Source organism: Corvus moneduloides, chromosome 1 (assembly GCF_009650955.1).
Source record: "Corvus moneduloides isolate bCorMon1 chromosome 1, bCorMon1.pri, whole genome shotgun sequence".
NCBI lineage: Eukaryota > Metazoa > Chordata > Aves > Passeriformes > Corvidae > Corvus > Corvus moneduloides.
In genome coordinates, this window is record NC_045476.1 from 550,507 (window position 1) to 571,143 (window position 20,637).

General features: G+C 55.5%; 2 protein-coding genes across 4 annotated transcripts in view; both read right to left on the reverse strand.

Moving 5' to 3' along the window:
• SCAP (SREBF chaperone) overlaps positions 1-1,596 on the reverse strand; it is a 42,633-nt gene extending 41,037 nt beyond the window's left edge. For 2 of the 3 annotated variants that reach the window (XM_032117730.1, XM_032116040.1), the window contains exon 1: positions 1,393-1,596. The gene's annotated coding sequence lies outside the window, so the exon portion shown is untranslated. The remainder of the gene's footprint in view (positions 1-1,392) is intronic. The other variant, XM_032116895.1, reaches the window with a different exon arrangement.
• Positions 1,597-3,903: 2,307 nt separating this feature from the next.
• ELP6 (elongator acetyltransferase complex subunit 6) lies at positions 3,904-20,034 on the reverse strand. Its single transcript, XM_032101998.1, has 7 exons — positions 19,928-20,034; positions 14,792-14,870; positions 13,262-13,332; positions 7,845-7,972; positions 6,864-7,056; positions 5,238-5,384; positions 3,904-4,761 (listed from the first exon to the last, which is right to left on the reverse strand). The coding sequence occupies exons 1-7, from the start codon at positions 19,979-19,981 to the stop codon at positions 4,633-4,635; spliced, it is 801 nt and encodes a 266-aa protein (XP_031957889.1). The 5' UTR covers positions 19,982-20,034; the 3' UTR covers positions 3,904-4,632.
• Positions 20,035-20,637: the final 603 nt, after the last annotated feature.

The window sequence follows — 20,637 nt, forward strand, 5'->3', positions numbered from 1 at the left end:
TCACAGGATTCTGACACTTAAAATACTATTTTAACCCTCCTGAGACAAATCCTGATTGTTCTTGGCTCTTTTGGGATGTTATATTTGAATCACGATTGGAAAAATAAACCATGCCAAGTTGTACGTGGAAACACAGAGCAGAGGTGGTTTGGGGGAAGTTCCTGGGGCTGTGTCACACATTCAGGGAACATCCCAGGGTGTTTTCCTCTCTTCCCAATCCCAGCCAGCTAATCTCCTTTCTGCATTACACAACAACACGTGTAATCCCAAATTTACCACCCTAGTCCTGCTCTCACAGCTCTGGTTTCACAGAGAGGGAGCTCACACCTCCCCTCTGCCCCTTGCATGAAAAGAAACTTGGTTTGTCTTTCAACAACCCGGAAAAACACGTGGATGCTGCATTCAGGAGATTCTGGCACTAAGGCCAAAATCTTTCCGGAGTCCTTTCCTTGGGATTCTCCCAAACACAACCCTAGAACTGCCTCAGCATTCCAAAAGCTGCTTGCTTGTTATATTAAAGATGTTCATTCTGACTCACATGAGGAAGTCGACTCCTAAATTTTGACCAAATCCCGAAGTTTAGGGTGATTCAGGGGGCAAGATAACTGCAAGAGCACAGAGCCAAGTCCCCAGAGAACCGGGGCAGCAAATCTTCCTGGTTCTGAAGTGCTCAGTGAGCCTGTACCAAACCTCATGGAGTGTCTCATTCCCCTGTCCCATCGTTCCCTTTACATATCCCATCATTTTAATACTTTCCCATAAAACATATTCTGATCCTGCAGCAGAGGTGAACCCTTTCCTCCCTCTCACCCTCTCCGCTTTGCACCTCTGATGCCCCAAAACTTTCTCCATCTCTCTGTCGATGATTCCTGAATATCGACTGAATTCCAAAGACAGGTGATTATCCCGAGGGCAGAGACTCGCAGCACAGAGCCAAGTCTCCAGAGAACCACGGCAGAAAATCCTTATGGCAGCAACAAACCCCTATGGAATAAAATACTCCACATTCCCATCATTCCCTTTACGTACCCCCTCGTTTTAATCCTTTTCCATAAAGCATCTTCTCCTCGTCCTGCAGCACGGGGGGAGGGGGGGAATTTAACCCTTTCCCTCCGCTCCCCCCTCTTTGCTTTGCACCTTTAATGCTTCAAAACTGGAGTGCTTGACTCCACTTTCCCATCATTCCCTTTTACGTATTCCTTCCAAATTCTACCCAAATGAAGGGGGGGGAGGATGTGGGGGCGGGAGGCGAGCGCGGGGGGCGCGCGCCCGCCGTGAGGGGGACCTGAGGCACGGAGGGGCCTGAGGGGAAACTGAGGCAGGGAAGGGGGTGGTGAAGGGTTATTTCCATACCCGATCGCGCTGCCCTCGCCCGCCCCGGTCCCTTCTCACCTCACCGGGAAGCGGCTCCTTCCTCACCTCCGCCCTTTGACCTCCCAGCGGCCGCGGCTCTCCTGCTTCGTCGTTGGGGGGGGGGGGGGGTTGGCCTTTTTTTTTTTTTTTTTTTAACGTAGGATGTTGCGGGGTTTAGTAGCTCTAAACCAGCGTTAATCCTGAGCTTTTCTGCCCGTTCCCGGCCCGGTTTCTCCCACCCCCTCCCGCCCTCCCCCCGCTGCCGCCGCCGGGCCCCGACCGCGCGCGCGCAGCGCCGCACGTCGGCCACGCCCCCCGCCGTCAGCGTGGCCACGCCCACAGCCCCCGCCTCCAATGGAGCCGCGAGCCCTCAGCTCGGGCTTCATTTACATGGCCACGCCCACTGCTGCGCGTAGCCACGCCCCCATTGCCATCCCGCGTTCTCCTTGGCCACGCCCCCGGAAGCGGCGCGCAGGCGGCGGGAGCACGTGGAGCGGGGAACGGGCGGCTGCGGCAGCGCCGGGAACGGCTCCCGGAGACGGGGAGGGTCGTGGGAGCACAACCGGGCACCGGCCGCGCTAGGGCTCAGGGGAGAGCGGAGCCGGCCCACGCACCCGGGCATGGCGGGAGTGTGCGGGTCAGGCGGTGGGAGTCCTGAGTATCCCAGGAGAGACAGGAGGAGTTGGCGGGGATTGGGCATCAGGAGCCCTGGAGCATCCCGGGGCAGAGCAGATCGGGAGGGAGGACCTTACACCGGGAGCCCTGGCTCGGTGCAGGAGACAAAGGTGACTGATTCCCGGCAACAGAAGTGGGCCAGGCTCTGGGAGCGCTGTGGGCACACGCCATGGGAAGGGGCAAGCGGTACCCAGAGGCCAAGGGATCTTTCCTTCTCCCCCAGCAATGCCCCTGCTCTCCTGCCAGCATGGTGCTGGCACGGGCTGGGGTGCTGGAAAACATATTCTCTGCTCCTTCATCTCCAGGGGCTGAGCACCCCCAAAACAGCCCTTCCAGGGCCCTCCTTGCAGCTGTCAGACCCTGACGCTTACCAACGTTAGTCCCTGCTGCCAGCAGCTTTTCCCAATGTAACAATACCCCCTTTTCCCAGGGACCTGCACCCCTGTCCCACCAGCCCGAACCTTGGTGGGACTTCCCCCTGCTTGCAGCTCCCTCTGAGGCCAAGGGAATGGAGACCTGAGCCCTCAGGTTGTCCCACATTTCTCAGTGTTGCCCAAGCTCCAGCTGGCACACAAACACTGCCCGTGGCAGCGGCCCTGAGCACGCAGCTGGTGGCTGACCCCAGGCAAGGCCATCCTGTCCTGCCACCGATGGCATCATTCCTGACATCCACTCTGCGGCTGGCCTCTCACAGCGTCAGCTCCAGAGCGAGGCCTTGGCTCAGTCACAGCTGCGCCGGTGGCCTTGGCTCAGCGCAGCTGCCCCATCACGTCCTGATGGCCAAGGCCACTGCTGGACATTGGGCAGGGGTGCTGGGAATGCTGGGCTTGGTCCTCACTGTGACTCAGCAGCCAGCACAGGCTTCATCTCCCCGTCCAAGCTCGCACTGCTATATGGTACAGGCAGAGTGGCTCATTCCAAAGGGCTCAGATCCCGGGAAACAGCCCCTGCATGGGGACATGGAGGGGTCAGGACGAGGCTCCCCAGCCCATTTCTTGGATACAGGCACTGGTTAAGGGCAGAAAGAACCAGGCAAAAGCCAGCAGTGATGCCATACAGTGATGCCACACAATGACCCTGCCGGTTTCAGAGAGGGAGGCAGAGCCTGGGAGCCAGGCTTTGGGATCTCTCCAAGGGTAATCATACAGATATTACTCCAATTATACACCATTCTGTGCCCATACAGCTGCTCCTTAAGCAGCGGCAGTGCCAGCAGCTACTGGTCCTCTCATTCTCCCTTTGCAGATTGTGATGGTGCATTGTCCCCTGGGCCCTGCCACCACACTGGGACAGCAGCGGTGGCACTGGGCACTGCCACTTCCACAGCAGAGCACAGAGACCCAGGGGACACCAGGGACAAGTGATCCTGTAGTGCACACATGGCCTGACTCCCCTCCCGAATTCCTTGTGGCTTTGCCACAATCCCTGGAGTCTGCCTGGCCTCCCTGGGCTGCCACTGATCAGCAGCCACAGCTCTGAGCATGCCAGGGCTCCCAAAACTCCAAGGCCAAGGGGCACATTCCCAAACCAGCATGGGATGGATCACTGAGTCTACATGGAAAAAGCAGGAATGTGTCCCACTGACAGAGTTGCAACCCCAGCTCTGGAGCTGCAAAGACCTGGCAGGTCACTCTGGATTCTCACAAGTGTGTGGTATGTCATTTATCTCCCAGGATAAATCGGATATCCCAGCAGGAGCATCTACCAGGACACCTCCAGGCCTGAGCTCTGCTCCCAGGATTGCCCTTGTGGCCAGGGGAGGGCCATCTCCTCATGCAGGCTTGGGAGACGCCCATTCCTGCCCCCTGCCAAGGAGCAGGTGGGGAGTATTTCCCACCCAGAGATCCACGGTTACCTAATCACTGTACCCTTATCTCACTAAAATTAGGGATTATTATTATTATAAAAAGAATGCTTCAGCACAGGCGGGTCGTGTCACTGCCAGTCAGGCTTTGGGATGAGGAAGCAGTGGCTGAGACAGAGGCTCACAGAGGGGTTTATCCGACCACAAAGCCAAGGATGAGCTTGGGAAGCTGCAGGGGATAAGCCACGGCAGCACCCAGGTCTCAGCACAGCCAGGTGAGGGGCTACACACGGAGCTACAGATTTACCAACGGCACCAACGGGAGCGGGGAGTTGGGCAAATCCCTGCCAGCCGGAGCAGGGAGCAAGGAGAGGATTGCGCCAGGCTCCCAGACCATCCCTGCTCCACCCGCTGTGTGTCATCTCCTCCCGTGCCAGCAGGAGGGAGGGGGTGCTCCCTCCGTGCAGTGCCTGGCACCGCCATGCTGTGCTGAACACACTGGAAAAGGTGAGGCGAGGCACACCCAGCTCGCAGGCACCCCCTGCCTGTATTTACATGCTCCGAGGGCCATTCTTGCAAGTTCTTGCTCCCTTTTTTGGCCTGAGCGTGTTGGGAACGGGGTGGGAGGACAAAGGGATGTGGCAGGCCCCGGGCAAGCTGATCCCTCGTTGGCACCACTTCCAGGTGTGTCTGAGCTTCCCTCCCGGGTCAGTTTGCTGTGCTGCTCCTGGAAGGTGCTGGTGGTGCTCATGTAGAGGCAGGGACTGACATTCCCAGGCTCACCCTGCACTGTCACAGTGTCACAGGACTGCAGCCGACAGGCCCCGCGCGAAAAAGGTGACGTTCCTGTCCTGGATCTTGTACTGGTAGATCTGGACCAGATCTTGCTCCGCCGCCTGCCGCAAGGACAATCTCTTGATTATCTTAATCTGCAAAGGGAAAGGAATAGGAACATTGTCCCTTTGGCTGCCCAGAGTATCCTTGCTCCCCATGCCTCTGGCTGGCCTGCAGGGAAGGGGGGTCACTGATAAATAATCCAGCAGCAGCTGCCTGTCCCCGTGCCCTTGGTGGCAGCCCCCGATGAGGGATCACACAAGTGTCAGCACCCTCCCAGCCCTGCAGGGATCACCACAGACCAGGCTCAGATCCACCATTTGGGGAAACTTCCCAGGAAAGTTAGCCATCACCATCACCCGGGAAAGCTTTGGGAATTGGGGAGTCCCAGGTGGCAGGATGTCCCTGAATATCCCTGCAGAAGCAGTGACAGCTGAGTGCTCCAGCAGATACTGATGCCCACGGTATTACTCCTTAGCCACAGCCTGGGCTGTCTCCCACAACCCCGGGGCCTGCAGTGCTGTAGGTGACAGGGACACGTGCCACCTGTCCATGCTCTGCTGTGCCTCACCTGCCCGTGAACATCCTTGCAGAAGCCGGTGGCCAGCCCCTCTGCCCACAGGATGAGGTCGCTGTGATGACACAGGGAGTTCACAACCAGTTCATTCTCCTCATCTTCCGAATCCTCGTTGCTGTGAACCAGCACCACGACGTTGCCCTGGAACGGGAGCAGGAGGCAGGGATGAGGCCCTGGCTGGGCCTAATCCCTTAGGGGAAGGATGGGGGGTGGCAACAGCAGCTTTCACAAACACCCCATCTAAGCTCCAGCTTGGTCTGAATTCCACTGGGAAAATAACCAGCAGCTGCTGATGGAGAGGCTGGACATGCCCCAGCCAGAAACCCCCCATACCCTGGGCTGATCCCCCAGCGTGGGCAGCAGGGGAGGGGGGATTCTGCTCCTCTGCCCCACTCAGGTGAGACCCCACCTGCAGAGCTGCCTCCAGCTCTGGGGCCCAAATCAGAGGTGTCCCTGCCCATGGCATATGCGATCTTTAAGGTCCCTTCCAACCCAGGCCACTCTATGACATATACACACTGAAGAGCTCACTGTACATTGTGTACACACACACACATACATGTAACGTGCAGTCTAAAAATACCTCAAGCCTTTGTAAGGAGACAGTGGCTGAACCAGTCTGTCAGGCTAGGCAGATGGCACTGACTGAATTCAGAGCAGGTAAATAAAGAGACGGCCAAAGGGCTGCAGCAAGGCTCACACCCTCACAGCTCTGACAGAGAACAAACACCTCCACAACACACCGACTCTATTAACATCCACCCCAAGAGACTCTGCCTCAGCCCGTGCAAGTCACCACTGACTTAAAATAACATGAATTCTCAATCAATTAAAATGTACTTTAAAGCTTCGGAACACCTCAGACAGAAATAGCAAGGTGTTAGCGTGGTTTATCATCTTTTTTAGCTCTTCGGAGGTAAATATTCTCTGCAATCAGACCATCCCCTGTCAGCATGTAGAGCCCAACACCCCACGCTGTGTGGCTGTGTGAAGTGCAGGGTGACAACACCCGACACCGGCTCATTCCTCACTCCTGCAGGGAAGTGCCCACGGAGGGGATGCCACCTGTGATGGCAGTTTGGATGTGGCTGTGAGCACTTCTCCTGTGGTGCTCTCAGGAGTCACCACATCGCTGGGAGACCTCTGTAGATCATCACCCTGCCTTGGGGACCAGCCAGAGCAGCCACCCTGCAGGGTGGTGGGAACAGGGACTGGGGTGCCCCCCAAGGGCTCCTTCATTTCTGTCCCCTGCGAGACTCACCAGCCCCTCACATGACCTGTTTCCACCCCTGCCCTCCCACACAGGGGTGTGAGTCAGGATCTCTGGAGAGCCAGGAGCTCCAAATAACACTGTTTTACACCTCAAATCCCTGTTCATACATCAGAGACACAGAGAACCCTTCTCTGGGCAGCATCTCCCAGGAACCCAGCTGAACAGGAGCCTGCACAGGTACTCAAGGACCCACACAACTCCCCAGAGTGGCCCCAGAGCAATGATCTGAACTCCCTGGACAGCCACAGCCTTCCAAAAACCTCATCAAGGTCAGGTAGAAGGAGAGAATCAAGCCAGGCTTTGCTCTGGAGCCTCTGTGCACAGCCAGAGCCCACGGGAAGCAGTACCTTCAGCTGGCAGCACACAGACACGCGGCAGTAGTGGATGAAGTCCAGCACAGCCACTGGTGCAGCCCCCAGGCTCAGCAGGACACTGAGGTCGTCCACCAGCAGCACGGGGCCTTTCCAGGAATCACCATCAGCAGGAGTCAGGGACACCCGCACAAAGTCAAACAAGGCTCTGAGGTCAGAGGTGCTCCCACTGGAAGAGATGAAGGAGGTGTCAGGGGCTCGGCACTGCGTGTCCCCCTCCTGACCCACTGACCCAGAGTGGTATCACCATCCTGCCCCCTCCCTGCTGTGACAGAGATCTCCTCACTGCCCTTCAGCCACTGCTCCTTTACACCTGTGTATGGTGAAACCCTCCTGCCCTGCTCCAGGGATCCTGGAATGGTTTGGGTGGGAAGGAAACTCAAAGCCCATCCAGTGCCACCCCTCTGCCCTGGGCAGGAACACCTTCCACTATCCCAGGTTGCTCCAAGCCCCGTCCAACCTCGCCTTGGACACTGTCAGGGAAGTGTTTGGCCTTTGCTGAGCTTCCCAGGTGACAACGGAGAGAATAAAGCAAGAATAAACCCAAAAGCCAGCAGGGATAAAGCAGCACTGTTCTCTTTGATAAGAATAAAACTCAAAATAATGACAGAAGGGAATAAAAACACATGGCTGGGGTTTCATTTGACACAAACCTGTGGAGTGATGAAATAAATGGTTTTTTAGACCTGTGACATGCTTGGCAATGAGGATGGGGGTGGAAGTTCCCCTAAACTTCTGGAAAGGGGGACAGGATGCCTCCATGAGCAGCAGCGAGGGACAGGCCAGGACACTTAGGGGGATGTGCACAGGGCTGGCATTTCCCTTCACTCAGTGTCCAGCTCTGAGTCCTTGGGCCTTGGAGGGGAGCGCAAAGGGCAGTGGGAGCCAGTCCTGGACCTTGGGTGGTGCTCCTGGTGGCAGCAGATATGAGGAGGAACACTCCATGCCCAGGCTCACCTCAGAAACTGCAGAGGACTGGGCTGTCCTGGCTGCTCCTCCTCCCCAAACAGGAGGTCAAGGCAGGACTTGAGGCCCTCCAGGAAGACGAGCTGTCCCCGCTCCTTGGCAGCTGCCAGACTGACTCCCTCGAGAGAGGAAAACATTAGGTTTCAGAGTGAACACTTATAGAAAATGGTGCACACAGAACCACGCGGGTCAACAGCTGAATTTGCATTCTTACTTGAATCAAATCTTATCTAAATGTGCTGATAAAGTCAGTGCTTCAGGGATGAAATGGGCACTTGTGTTACAGTCACTGGTGGCACATTCGCTCTTCTGTACTTTACCAGAAGATAACAAAAACACACTGTGATTTGGGGCCTCAAACATCCCGGAATTCCTCCTGGGAAGCCAGCTTGGTGGCATGGGAGAAAATCAGCTGCCTGTCCAGAGGCAGGGAGAGGATGGCCCAGGTTTCTCCAAGAGCTGCTGTGAGCAATTCCTTCACCTCCCTTCCTGGGTGGTGAAAGCTTTTGTTTTTCATTATCTCCAGATCATGCCTGTGGCAATGACGGCTCCTGGCACAGCCCACGCAGCTGAGATGGGCACTGCCTGGATCCAGAGAGCTTCGTGGGCTGGGCATCCCAACACTTGCACAACACCTGGGAGAGGGCAGCCAGAGCTCCCACGGGAAGCAGCCCTGGCTCCACTTGGAGGAGGAGGAGGGACCACGACAAACGCCTGGGGCTTCGACTCAAACTCAACTGGCTCAAAGCCCTGCCTGGTGGTGAGGCCAATGGAGAGCCACGTGTTGGGAATGTCCAGCTCCAACGGAGACATCCCAGAGCGGCAGCAGACACAGAGACGACTCCAGCTGAGATCACAGAATTCTACAAAGGTTTGGGTTGCAGGGATGTTTAAAGACCATTCAGTTCCATCCCTCTACAGGGACACCTTCCACTAGACTAGGTTGCTCCAAGCCCTGTCAAGGGCTGAGGGAGCCGGGGGGGCTCAGCCTGGAGAAGGGGAGGCTCAGGGGGGACCTTCTTGCTCTCCACAGTTTCTTCTCAAAAAGGGTGGTCAGGCATCGGAAGGGGCTGCCCAGGGCAGTGGAGGAGTCACCATCCCTGGGGGGATTTAAAAGCCTTGTGGATGTGGCACTTGGGAACATGGGTTAGTGGTGGTCTTAGCAGTGCTGGGGGACAGGTGGATGCAATGATCCTTGAGGGCTTTTCCAACCTCAATGATTCCTTGATCATGCGCAGTATAATTATTTCCTGGAGGATTGGACTAGGTGACCTTTTCAGGTGTCTTCCGACCCAAACTATTCCATGATTATCTTCCCAGGCTCAATTTTGCAGCACTATCACTTTGTAACACAGATATTAAGAATAATCTGAGGCCTGAGTGAACACCCATCTGCTGACATCTGTTCCCTGATTTAAATGGAAGCTGCTTGCACTCCCAACCTTGTGAATCCTGCTACCTGAGAAAAATGCTTCCTCTATTTTCCTTCTACACAGTTGGGAAGGAATCTATGCCTGAATGCTCATTCCCTCTTCAAACTCCCCCTATAAAGCAATAGATTTTTTTTGACACCACCCCTCAGTAACAGCTTCAGAAATATCAGTGTTATTGGGCAATTCCAAGCACACACCATGGAAAACTTCCTAGCCAAGGACAGAACCACCTTTATGTGGCAGGTGAGGAGCGGGGAACAGCCAGCAAATAAATACCTGCCATGCCATAAAGAAGGGCTGGGCTGCACAGCAGCCTCACAAACCTCATTCCCTCAGGGATTTCTGCAGTCCACAGGACTGGGAACCTGCTGAAATGCCGTGACTAAATTCACATTAATAAAAATAATTCAACAACCGATTTTACCTTTGTTTCAGCCATTTCTTCCTGCACACACAAACTCTCTGTACCTCAGATCTGCAAGAAGTGTCCCCTCTTTAGAAGGGAGCTCCGTTCTGTGCCACTGGGGCCTGCCTGGGTGACAGAGAAGGTCCACAGCAGCCAGGGACAGGGTGCCTCTGTGTCAGACCAAGAATTCGACCCCCTCAGTGCCACGGCATGGACCCAGCAAGTCCAGCCTCATTTCCAGCGGGGGGCCCAGGTCCCAGGGAGACCTGGACTCACCCACTGCAGTCACCTACCACAGCAAACCTCTGCCTGACTCCCTGCTAGCAGCCCACCCAGTGTGACCACTGGAAGCAGCACAGGAAGCATCAGACAGCTTGGAAAAGTGGGAAGAGTGCTCAAAATGGCCAGTGGCACCTTCCTGAGTGCACAGACAGGACCGATGCCCCTGCAGGACTGACATACCCGCGTCACAGCCACAGCGCTGCCCAGCCCTCAAACAGCCTGAAAGCTTTCATTCCGTGCCAGCATCCTGCTCCATTACCCTGGGGCACAGGGACATTATCTCTGGCACGATGTCAGCCATCGACCCAGCCCAGGAATGCTCCTGCAGCAGCAGCTCAGCTGCTCCTGCCCCTCTGCCTGGTGCCCTCCAGCCTGCCAGCAGTGACAGCCCCTCAAACCAGAGCTGCCACTCACCGCTGGCCATTCCATACGGGAAAGCAAAATATTTGAAGGACAGAACAAGGAATGGAGTGTGCAAAGCTGGGGGAATGAGCTCCATCAGCAAACAGCTGTGGGACAAAGTGTGGCCATCAGTGATCAGGCCAGGCCACATCCTCCAGGCTGTGAACTCGAAGCAGGGGACAGGAGATGGGCATCAAATGGGGAAAAAATCTGGCTTCCCTTTAAAACAAACTTTGTAAAAGTGAGGGTGGGAACATCAACCTGGCAGGGTGCCCTGGTGCTGTTTGTCCTCATATAGCCCTGCATGTTCTCTGCAAGGTCAGGGCCAATAACATCGACAGTGCCTTAAAATGAAGTGTAGGTCCTCAGGAAAAGAGGACACAGGCACAAAAAGCCAGGGAAGCTTCTCCTGCAAGATACATCCCTGCAGTTAGCTAACACGTAAGTAAGTGGTTTGGGACTTGTAACACCTGGTAGCTGGGAAAACAGCAAGCCCTTAGAAGCATCACTTCAGCTGTGTATAAATACTCACTGTATCACCACACACCAGTGCTACAAGTGTCACTGTACAGACTGTACAATCCACCCTGGCTCCAGGAGCCTCCTCCTGGGCCTGGGACTACCCTGCTCCCTAAAGAAACTGGAGCATTGCTCAGTTCTGAAGCTCTTCCAAGTGCAGTCTTTCCTAAGGGCATAGTCAGTCACAGAATCACTGAAGCTGGAAAAGGCCTCTGAGTCCATCAAGTCCAACGATTCCCCCAGCACTGCCAAGGCCACCCCTGCCCCATGTCCCCAAGTGCCACATCCACAGGGCTGTTAAATCCCTCCAGCAATGGGCACTCCATCCCTGCCCTGGGCAGCTGTGCCAGGGCCAGACAGCCCTTCTGGGGAAGGAATGTTCCCAATATCCAACCTGAGCCTCCCCTGGCCCAGCCTGAGGCCGTTCCCTCTCCTGTCCCTGTTCCCTGCCAGCAGAGCCCGACCCCCCCGGCTGCCCCCTCCTGTCAGGGACTTGTGCAGAGCCACAAGGTCCCCCCTGAGCCTCCTTTGCTCCAGGCTGAGCCCCTTTCCCAGCTCCCTCAGCCGCTCCTGGGGCTACAGACCCTTTCCCAGCTCCATTCTCTTCCCTGGACACACTCTGTCCTGTACCTGGGGACCCCAGAACTGCCCCCAGGACGGGAGGTGCCTCAGCAGTGCCAGCACAGCAGATGGGCCCTGTCCTCGGCCTGTGGCCACACCACTACTGGTCTCCAGTAACGATCTACAGCAACAAGTTCTTAAGCAAATTTAAGAGTGAAACTACCCTGCCAAGAACCACCTTTTCTGAGCCTGACGTGTTCACCTGCGCAAAGAAGGATTAAAGCAAAGAGAAGATGCGATGGAAACTTGGATATAAATAACTGATGTTACGACCTCCGGCTCCTCAGAGCTTGGGAGGAATTCACAGCAACGACCTCAGGGGCACCTATGAAGCTGCAATGCAAGAGTGACTCAGAGCTGAAAGCAGCTCAGTGCTTCTCTGAGCTGTGCTTATCACCTCCTTCGTGGCAGCCACCTTTTGTTCAAGTATCAGACAGCAAATCACCCCCATTTGCATCGGATGTGTGCTCCAGCTAACCCCACGTTCTCTCCCTCCTAAGCCTCTCCGTGGAGGGAGATGTCAGCAGCTCCCAGTAAGAACACAGCAGGAAATCTCACTGCATTAGGAAACACACCAACTTCAGGAGCAGGCAAGGACCCCGTATTCAACAGCTGAATCTCCTCCCCACACCAGTTGCTGTGCCCCATTTCCTGCCCCACTCAGCAAGTTCCCTCCAAGATTTCCTCCTCTCTGCACCACAAAGGCCAGGACAGCTCTGTACTTGTGGGGGGTGGTTTGCTCAGCCAGGGGGATCCACTCCACAGGGGAATCACACCTTGAGTATCCACCTGTGAGTTACAGCTCCGTGGGGGAACACTGTGTTTGTTCAGCCCACTGCATGTACCCCGGACCACTGCACTCCTTCCAAAAGGTAAAAACTGAGCAGTAAATAAAATACCGTTGTTTAGCAGCACCATGCTTACAGTGGGGAATACAACACCTGGTTCCCCAACACCTGGGAGTCTTTATGAGAAGCAGTGCCAGTGGAATTCCCAGCAGAACCAGAGGAGGGAGGACCAATGCAAGCCCTCATCCCTTCAGCCCTGGAAGGTCACCTGGACTTCCCACCTGGAGCATTTCACCTTGGAGTGTTGTACAAAGAGCTGAGTGAAGCAGTTTGGAACTCAGACAATTTGCTGACACGCAGAATTACCCTGCCTGCTTTGTCTCTCTGTTTCCTCATTTCAGGGTACAAATAATCCTTGCCCAACTGACCACGGGAAGGAAATCCCTAGGAATATACCCGTGGCTCCTCACAGAGCTCGAAGTGATGGCTCAGCCCAGGGCCCAAATGAGGCACTTGGGTGTCCTTGTGAACAGGTGACTCAGCCCTCCATCCCAACAGGATCCAGAGGACAGGGGACAAAGTCACCTCAGGAGCTCCTGCAGGTGTACAGCAGCCCTGGGAACACGGCCACCATGGCATTTTCCTCCCCAGAGGATTAAGGAACTTCCATCTACTAGTCTGGGCCTGTCTGGGGAATGCTGATCCCCAGAAAACATTTCTAAGCACAAAGCAAGCAGCCATCCAGCTCTTGGCAGGGCAGAGCCTGTGGGGCACCTCGCAGCCAAGTTTTTGCCCTAAAGTGCTCTTCGTGCCTCATCACAGGATCACCAATCCTAACTGTCCCCATCAAGACCTGGAAACATTTGCTCACACACAATTCCTGCTCCCCATTCCCATTCCTTCCCACCCAACAGAAACTACCTGGACCTGTAATAATGAACCCACCAAGAGACTCACCAGTTTCTGCGCCACGATGTTGTAGTGGCTGAAGGACTGGAGCAGGGCCACAAAGCAAACCTTGCAGCCAGCTGGGGAGGGACAAAAGCACACATTAGCAGCTCCACTTGGCAGCTGACATTATCAAAGCTCGTAAATCACAGCAGCCAGGCCACAGATCTGTTTGGAAGGACCTTGAAGTGACGCAGGTCTACACAGACCCTCCCCTGCTTTTCAATTTTTACCCTTCTAGACGATATCCACATTAGGGAAAACGTTAGTTTTAAAAGAGAAGGAAAGAAGGAAAAAGATGACTTTAAAAAATGTAAGGCCCCTTTTCTGCCTCGTGCCAGGCCAGCCTGGGACCTGCTGGCCCAGTTTGCTGGTGTTACTGTAAGAAGGCCAAGGGCCAGCCAAAACACTGAACTACTGAAACCAGGGACATGCCAAAAATCCCCATTTTGGCTCACACAGGGCAAGTGACCTTGACTAGAAAAACACACAGAACAAGCAATTGTGTCAGACACCTAAATAAAATGTGATTTTGGAACACGGTTTGGGTATGAACATAATCAGTGTTTGTCGGACATGGCTTGCAAACAAGTCAGTGGCCCCATGTGAACCTTCAGAGCTCCCAAAGGTTTTGGGCACCAAGTGGACAACATGGTGGTGCTGCAAACATGGGATAACTGCACCCAGGTCCTGGGCTGGAAAGGGGCAGGGGACAGCCAGCACACCTGTTCTGAGACACGTTAATATCCCACAGGGCTGCCCACCCACCAGTGATGGAAGGCTTCTCCCAGGCAGACAGGCAGCTCCGGACAGCGACTCCCAGGGCAGTACCAATTCCCAGGGCACTGCTGCAGGGCAGCACATCAGCAGAGCCCAAGGCAGTGTCTGGCAGGTCTCTTTGAACCATTCATGCTGTTACCAACCCACTTTCCATGGGATTTCCTTCAGTTTCCCTCTGTTCCGTTAAGTAAAAAGTATTTCAAAGCAGGGTAAAGCCCCAGCTGAGGCAGTGGCAGCTCTGGGGGGCAGCATGTCCTTGTCCCACACCCTGCCCAGCACTCTGAGCTCCCTTTCAGGCCTGACAGCACCAGATTTGCTGGGCTGGTGGCTGTGCCAGCAGAAAGCTGGAGGCTCTGCAGGGGCCAGGAGGTTACTCACAGGGGAAACTGTTCCCAGGAAAGTAATTAGACAACTTGCCAGGCTCTGTTTGTTTCTTTACTCACTGTGATCTTATCTGTTGTTAATTGATCCTGATATGTGTAATTACATCACAAAAATGGAGGCAGTGATGGAATATCAGTGAACACCTCCTGGTCAGAGCCTGTGTGATTTACAACCACCGCCACGACCCGCGACGAAAAAAGGCACAGAATTACAGGATGCACCCAAGTCAGGACTGGGATCCATAAATCCTAACCCCAAAGCTTTGGGTTTATATGAGGATACTTCACACTCTGCAAAACTGCCCACTGCTCATGGAGCAACCCTGAAGGGACCTCCAAGGTTTCCCTGCCTCAGAGAGCGCTGCTGCTGACCCACCTCTGAGGTAGAAGGAGAGGAAGTGGTGCACCAGGAAGCTGCCATCTGTCCGGGAGTCTCGCAGCAGCGTAAATTTACCCTGGAAAAGAAGAAGCAAAATAACTCAACAGAGTAAGGTGAGGGCACAAACTGCTCCTGGTAGACAAGATGTTGGCTCAAGGTACAGGAAACTCTGCAGGTATTACTCAGAGAAAGAAGTGGACAAGCAGAGCTCCAGCTGCCTGCCTGTTTACATAGGGATGCCAGCACTTCCTCTGGACTCAGCCCACGGGGAGGCATCTGAATCACAGCATTGCTAAGGTTGGAAAAGCCCTCTGAGCCCATCAAGTCCAACCATCAACCCAGGACAACCATTAACCCAGAATTGCCAAGCTCACCACTGAACCACATCCCACATGTCCACCAGCTAAAAACCCTTGTGCTCAACTGTGACCCCAGCTGGACCCCCACGCTCTGTGCCCACCAGGTGCCACCCCCTACCCTGGAAACAACAGATACGGAGCACTGCGTTCCCAGCGCCGCCACATCCGGAGCCTCTGGTGCTGGACACCATCAAGGGGGTTCTGGGCAATTTCCACCTCCCAGCTTTATGCCCCTCTCCTCCAGTTCACAGGCATCTTTCTTCTCCAAGTGGCAGGGAGACAACAGTCACTCATTCCCGGTCCATTCTCCCCCTGCCACAGCCAGCATTGCCAGTGTGTTTAAAATGTCAGCACCTCTAGAGCTGCTGTTCCTCCTGTCCCCACACAGTCCTCCCTTGTCTTCTCTTCCAGGTTTACTTCCAACATGCCACCTTTGGGGTGGAAAACCTTATCACCAGAATTCTGTAGTGCAGCAGAGCTCTCAGCACAAGGTATAAACCTTGTTTTGATCAGGCAGGAAATTAATTCCGTTCATCAGTGCACACTCATTATCAGCCCCAGCTTCATCAAGGTGTTTGTTTCCATTAAAATCTTAGTCAGGATGTTTCTTTAATCAATACAAATCATAGAAGAGCTGCTTGGAAACACAAAGAACTTATCAAAGTAGGAGTTTTTCTACTCCCAGGAACAGAAAAAGCCTTTTGCAGCAACAAGCCATCTCTGCACAGGCAATTCCCAAGTCATCCATCAGAACAAACTCTGCGGTGCCTAAAGCAGAGCGAATGGAATGGCAAATATTGAACATGACTGCAGGGAATGCAAAGCAGAGGCCAGGGCAGGGAAGCTGCTCTCCCTCAGCCAGAGTGAGAGCTCTTCCCCCCCAAAAAAGGGTTATGCCTCAGTGGGCACTGCGGTGACAGGGACACCGCCCTGAGACGTGCCCTGGATGAGCCTGGAGGAGACCTGTGCTCAAACAGCACAAGCCCAGACGTTCAGGGGTTTATCTCCTGCAACTCCATCCCCTTCAGCTCCCCTCTTCCCCACCGCAGCCCCGGGAAGAGCGGGCTGAGCGCTCCCGTGTGCCCTCCCTGCCGGCTGGCTCCCGCAGGCTGTGCTGGCACCGTGGGCCTTTGTCGCTCTGAGCACACGGCCTTTTGCCCTTCCAAACCTTGCAGCCATCAGCCATCAACCCTGCCAGCCCTCACTGGGCTGTCGCACCGCAGCTGCTCAGACAGCACTGACAGAATCACTGGGTCACAGCCACTGAGGCTGGAAAAGGCCTCTGAGTCCATCAAGTCCACTTGTCCCCCAGCACCACCAAGGCCACCCCTGCCCCATGTCCCCAAGTGCCACATCCACAATGGCTTTTAAATCCCTCCAGCAATGGGGACTCCACCACAGTCCCGGGCAGCTGTGCCAGGGCCAGACAGCCCTTCTGGGAAAGGAATGTTCCCAATATCCACCCTGAGCCTCCCCTGGCCCAGCCTGAGGCCGTTCCCTCTCCTCCTGTTCCTGTTCCCTGTCAGCAGAGCCCGACCCCCCCCGGCTGCCCCCTCCTGTCAGGGACTTGTGCAGAGCCACAAGGTCCCCCCTGAGCCTCCTTTGCTCCAGGCTGAGCCCCTTTCCCAGCTCCATCAGCCGCTCCTGGGGCTCCAGCCCCCCAAGGTCTTTCCCATGAGTGCCCAGAGCTGCCCCCAGGATCTGAGATGTCCTGGCAGTGCCAGCACAGCGAACGAGCACTGCCCTGGTCCTGTGGTCACACCAGTGCAGACACAACACCCACCGTGCCCACACAAGTAGGAAGCTAAGCAAAGCTGACAGGAACCTGTGGGGCTTTCCAAGGTCTGTGCTCACACTGTCTTCACACAGCTCCATCCCACAGACTACGAATATCAAGTTATTTAACAGCTGGCTGGAAGCAACCAGGTCCTTGGATGTCCTCACAGCAAGAGGAATTCTCCTGCTGAGAAGCAGGGAAGTCCTGGCCCCACCACCAGGATTTTGCTCACTGTCTCAGGAACCCCAGGGTCCCAGTTTGCCACCACAGACACACAGGAGGAGATAAAATTCCATCTATTTGGGACCCAAATAGTCACGAAAGTATCAGAGGACTCAGATGTTGAGGAACCAGTCTCAAAATGGGAGATAGCTGCTCCACAAGTTGGCTTTTCAAGATCCTTATGAGCTGGATCAAACTGCTGTCCCAGTTGTTATTTCTTCTCCCTTCTCAGTCCCAGGAAGATGCTACCAGGGATGAAACCCTTCCAAAGGCAAAGCCTTCCTGTAGCATCTCCATGAACCCCAGCCAGTTCCAGCCATGCTCTGCCCTCACACTCTCAATACCTGCAGGCTATGAGGCAGAAGGTGCAGCAACTTGTTAGGAACTGCCAAAACCCCTTGGCAGGACAGCAGTGGGTGTGACAACCCCACAGTGACACGGCAGATACACCCACAGAGACACCCACGCTGGCAGCAGCTCCATCCACCCACCAGCCCTGCGGGGACAGCGCCTGTCAGAGCTTGGAAAACAGCACGGAGCAGGCGTGGAGCTGCAGGAATTGGGATGGCAGTGCCAGGAAGGAGAGGTTTGCAAAGGGCTGATGCTGTTACAGAGTGCGACACCAGGCCAGGCTGGGTATCCCAGCACACTCCAGGGATTAGCTCTGCACAGGGACTGGTGACACTGAGGGGGACTTGAGAACACAAATACTCATGATTTACTACCAGAGTAAACCAGATTTAATACCATGAGCATTGCAGGGCATGAAGTCAGTCCCTCCAGCACCCAGGAACACCGCCCGCTGGGCAGCCAGCCACACCGGTGTGACACCCAGACAAAGGAGAACCTGCGGAGTGTGGTGGGATGGGAAGAGCCAACTCAATCCAAGGGAATTCCTCGCACAGAGGAGGCCTTGGTCAGCTCCTGCTTTGGCTGCCAAGTCCAAACCCAGGATCTTGAGGCCAAATCTTTTGGTTTTGCTCTGTGGAATTTCCTGTTCACATCAAGGTGAGCTACCTGCCTCAGAAACCAAGCTCGTGGATGGCCACATTCCCGCTCAGCCCACAGCTCCACCACTGAGCACAGGCCAACAAACTCCAAGCATTTCTCACTTAAGTGCTTCACATGCATTAAAAACCCAACACCAACCCACAGGAACCACAGGGATTTGGGACTTTGTGCAGCCTCAGACTATCCTTTACAAGTACTGAGCCTTAGCCAACACCTGCACCAGATCTGCTTTGAGCCTCAAGGGCACTACCCCAAATTCCCCTCAGTATTGTTTCCCCATCAGACCAACCCTGCCCCACTCCAGGCAGCTTGACAAAGAATGACCTCAGAAGTATCTTCCAAATAAAGGACAAACCTGCCCTATTCCCATCATAAGCTGGTAGTAGGGCAAGGAGGGAAACTGGAGACAAAGGGGTACACAGACTTATAAAATAAATTATCACCCCAAACTTGCTTTTATTAACTAAGCTTGTAACTGTCAGGAAAAATATGGGATAACATGTAGCACACAGGTAATTTATTAATAATTACTGATGACACCAAGCTGGTGGTATGGTCACACACCAGAGGAAGGGATGGGGCATCCAGAGGGACCTGGAGAAGTTGAAGGAGTGGGTCCATGGGAACCTCATGAGATTCAACAAGACAAAATGCAAGGTGATGCACCTGGATCAGGACAATCCCCAGAATCAGCAAAGGCTGGGGGATGGATGGATGGATGAGCATAGCAGAAGGGCTTGGGGGTGCTGAGGGGTGAGAGCTGGACATGCCCCAGCCATGTGCCCTGAGCTGAGCTCCAGACTGGGCAGCAGGAAATGGGGGATTCTGCCCCTCGGCCCCACTCAGGTGGGACCTGGAGCTGCTGGAGAGAGTCCAGAGGAGGCCCCGGAGCAGCCCCAGGGCTGGAGCCCCTCTGCTCTGGAGCCGAGGGGCTGGGAGAGCTGGGAATGTTCCCCTGGAGAAGGGAAGGACACAGGGAGAGCTCCGAGCCCCTTGCAGGGCCTAAAGGGGCTCCAGGAGAGCTGCAGAGGGACTGGGGACAAGGCATGGAGGGACAGGACACAGGGAATGGCTTCCCAGTGCCAGAGGGCAGGGATGGATGGGAGGCTGGGAAGGAATTGTTCCCTGGGAGGGTGGGCAGGCCCTGGCACAGGGTGCCCAGAGCAGCTGGGGCTGCCCCTGGATCCCTGGCAGTGCCCAAGGCCAGGCTGGATGGGAACTGGAGCAGCCTGGAACACTGGAAGGTGTCCCTGCCCATGGCAGGAGGTGGGACCAGATGAGCTTTAATGTTCCTTCCAGCCCAAACCACTCTGGGATTCCATGACTGACGTTTTACCTGCACAGCTCTCACAGAGAGTGAGGGGGTTTAATTTCAGCGTGACTTCATTAACACAAAACCTCCCTGGATATGCTCAACTAATTAATTTAGTGCCCTAAAGCACCTGTAGAACAGCTCCCCGCCCCGGAGCAGTGCCCGGCAGCGGGTCTAACGCCCAGTTCTGTTTTTATTCCCGCATGGCAGCACGCACGCAAAGACACACTGCGGGAACAGAGCTCGGCCGCTTCTCAGCGGCGGATGCCGGAGCCAGAGCCGTGAGAGGCGGCGGGGAGCCGGGAACGGGCGAGGGAAGAGCCGAAGGCGGCTCAGCTCCGGGACCGGCCGCGGCCGCCGCCTCCTCCTGCGGAGGCCGTACCCCTCCCAGCGTGCCCCGCCGCTCCCGGCAGCCCCGGCCCGTCCCTCCCGCCCTCTCAGCGCCCTCTCACCGCGTCCGGGCGCTCCGGAGAGGCCCCGAGCAGCTCGTTCAGCTCCGCGAACATGGCGGGCGGCGCTGAGGGGCCGCGCAGGGCGGGAAACGCCGCGGGGCAGCGCATGCGCCGGGCGGGTGGCGCCGCCTGCTGGCAGGGCGGGGTGGTGCCGGAGCCGCCATTGCCGCCGCCCGGGGACCGGCGTGCGCAGCCGATTAGCGGGGCTGGATCGCCAATTAGCGGGGCTGGATCGCCAATTAGCGGGGCTGGATCGCCAATTAGCGGGGCTGCATCACTCATTAACGGCAGTAGATCGCTCATTAACAGGGCTGGAGCACCAATTAACGGGGCTGGGCGCATGTCCCACCGTCAGTAAAAGCGGCTGGATCCTGACCCTTATGGTTAATTAAGGTGCTAAATGGAACTGGATCCTCATCCCATCGTAATTAATGGGTCTGGATCCACATCCCGTTGTTCATAAAGGCACGAATTGGGCCTGGATCCCGGTTGCCACCACCAGTGCTGGCCTCCATGTGGCCTGGTGGCACTGGTCACCACTGACCCCAGGGTGCCCCCTGCCCCCGTTCAAACTCTGCCTTTCTGTGTCAGGGAAGCATCTGGGAAGCACCTGGGACATTTTGGGGCACGGGGATATTTGCGAGGGGTCTGTTACTCTCTCATTATTTCCTGTTTCATTATCAGCACGTTTGGGAAGTGCTGCACATCCG

What these genes read in the sequence shown, in the direction of transcription:
- ELP6 (XM_032101998.1), bottom strand. Translation starts at nt 19,981, where the DNA reads ATGTTCGCGGAGCTGAACGAGCTGCTCGGGGCCTCTCCGGAGCGCCCG. An exon ending in CTCCGGAGCGCCCGGACGCG is followed by an intron (nt 14,871 to 19,927) that starts GTGAGAGGGCGC and finishes CTTCTTTTCCAG; the next exon opens with GGTAAATTTACGCTGCTGCG. An exon ending in AGTCCTCTGCAGTTTCTGAG is followed by an intron (nt 7,057 to 7,844) that starts GTGAGCCTGGGC and finishes CATCTCTTCCAG; the next exon opens with TGGGAGCACCTCTGACCTCA.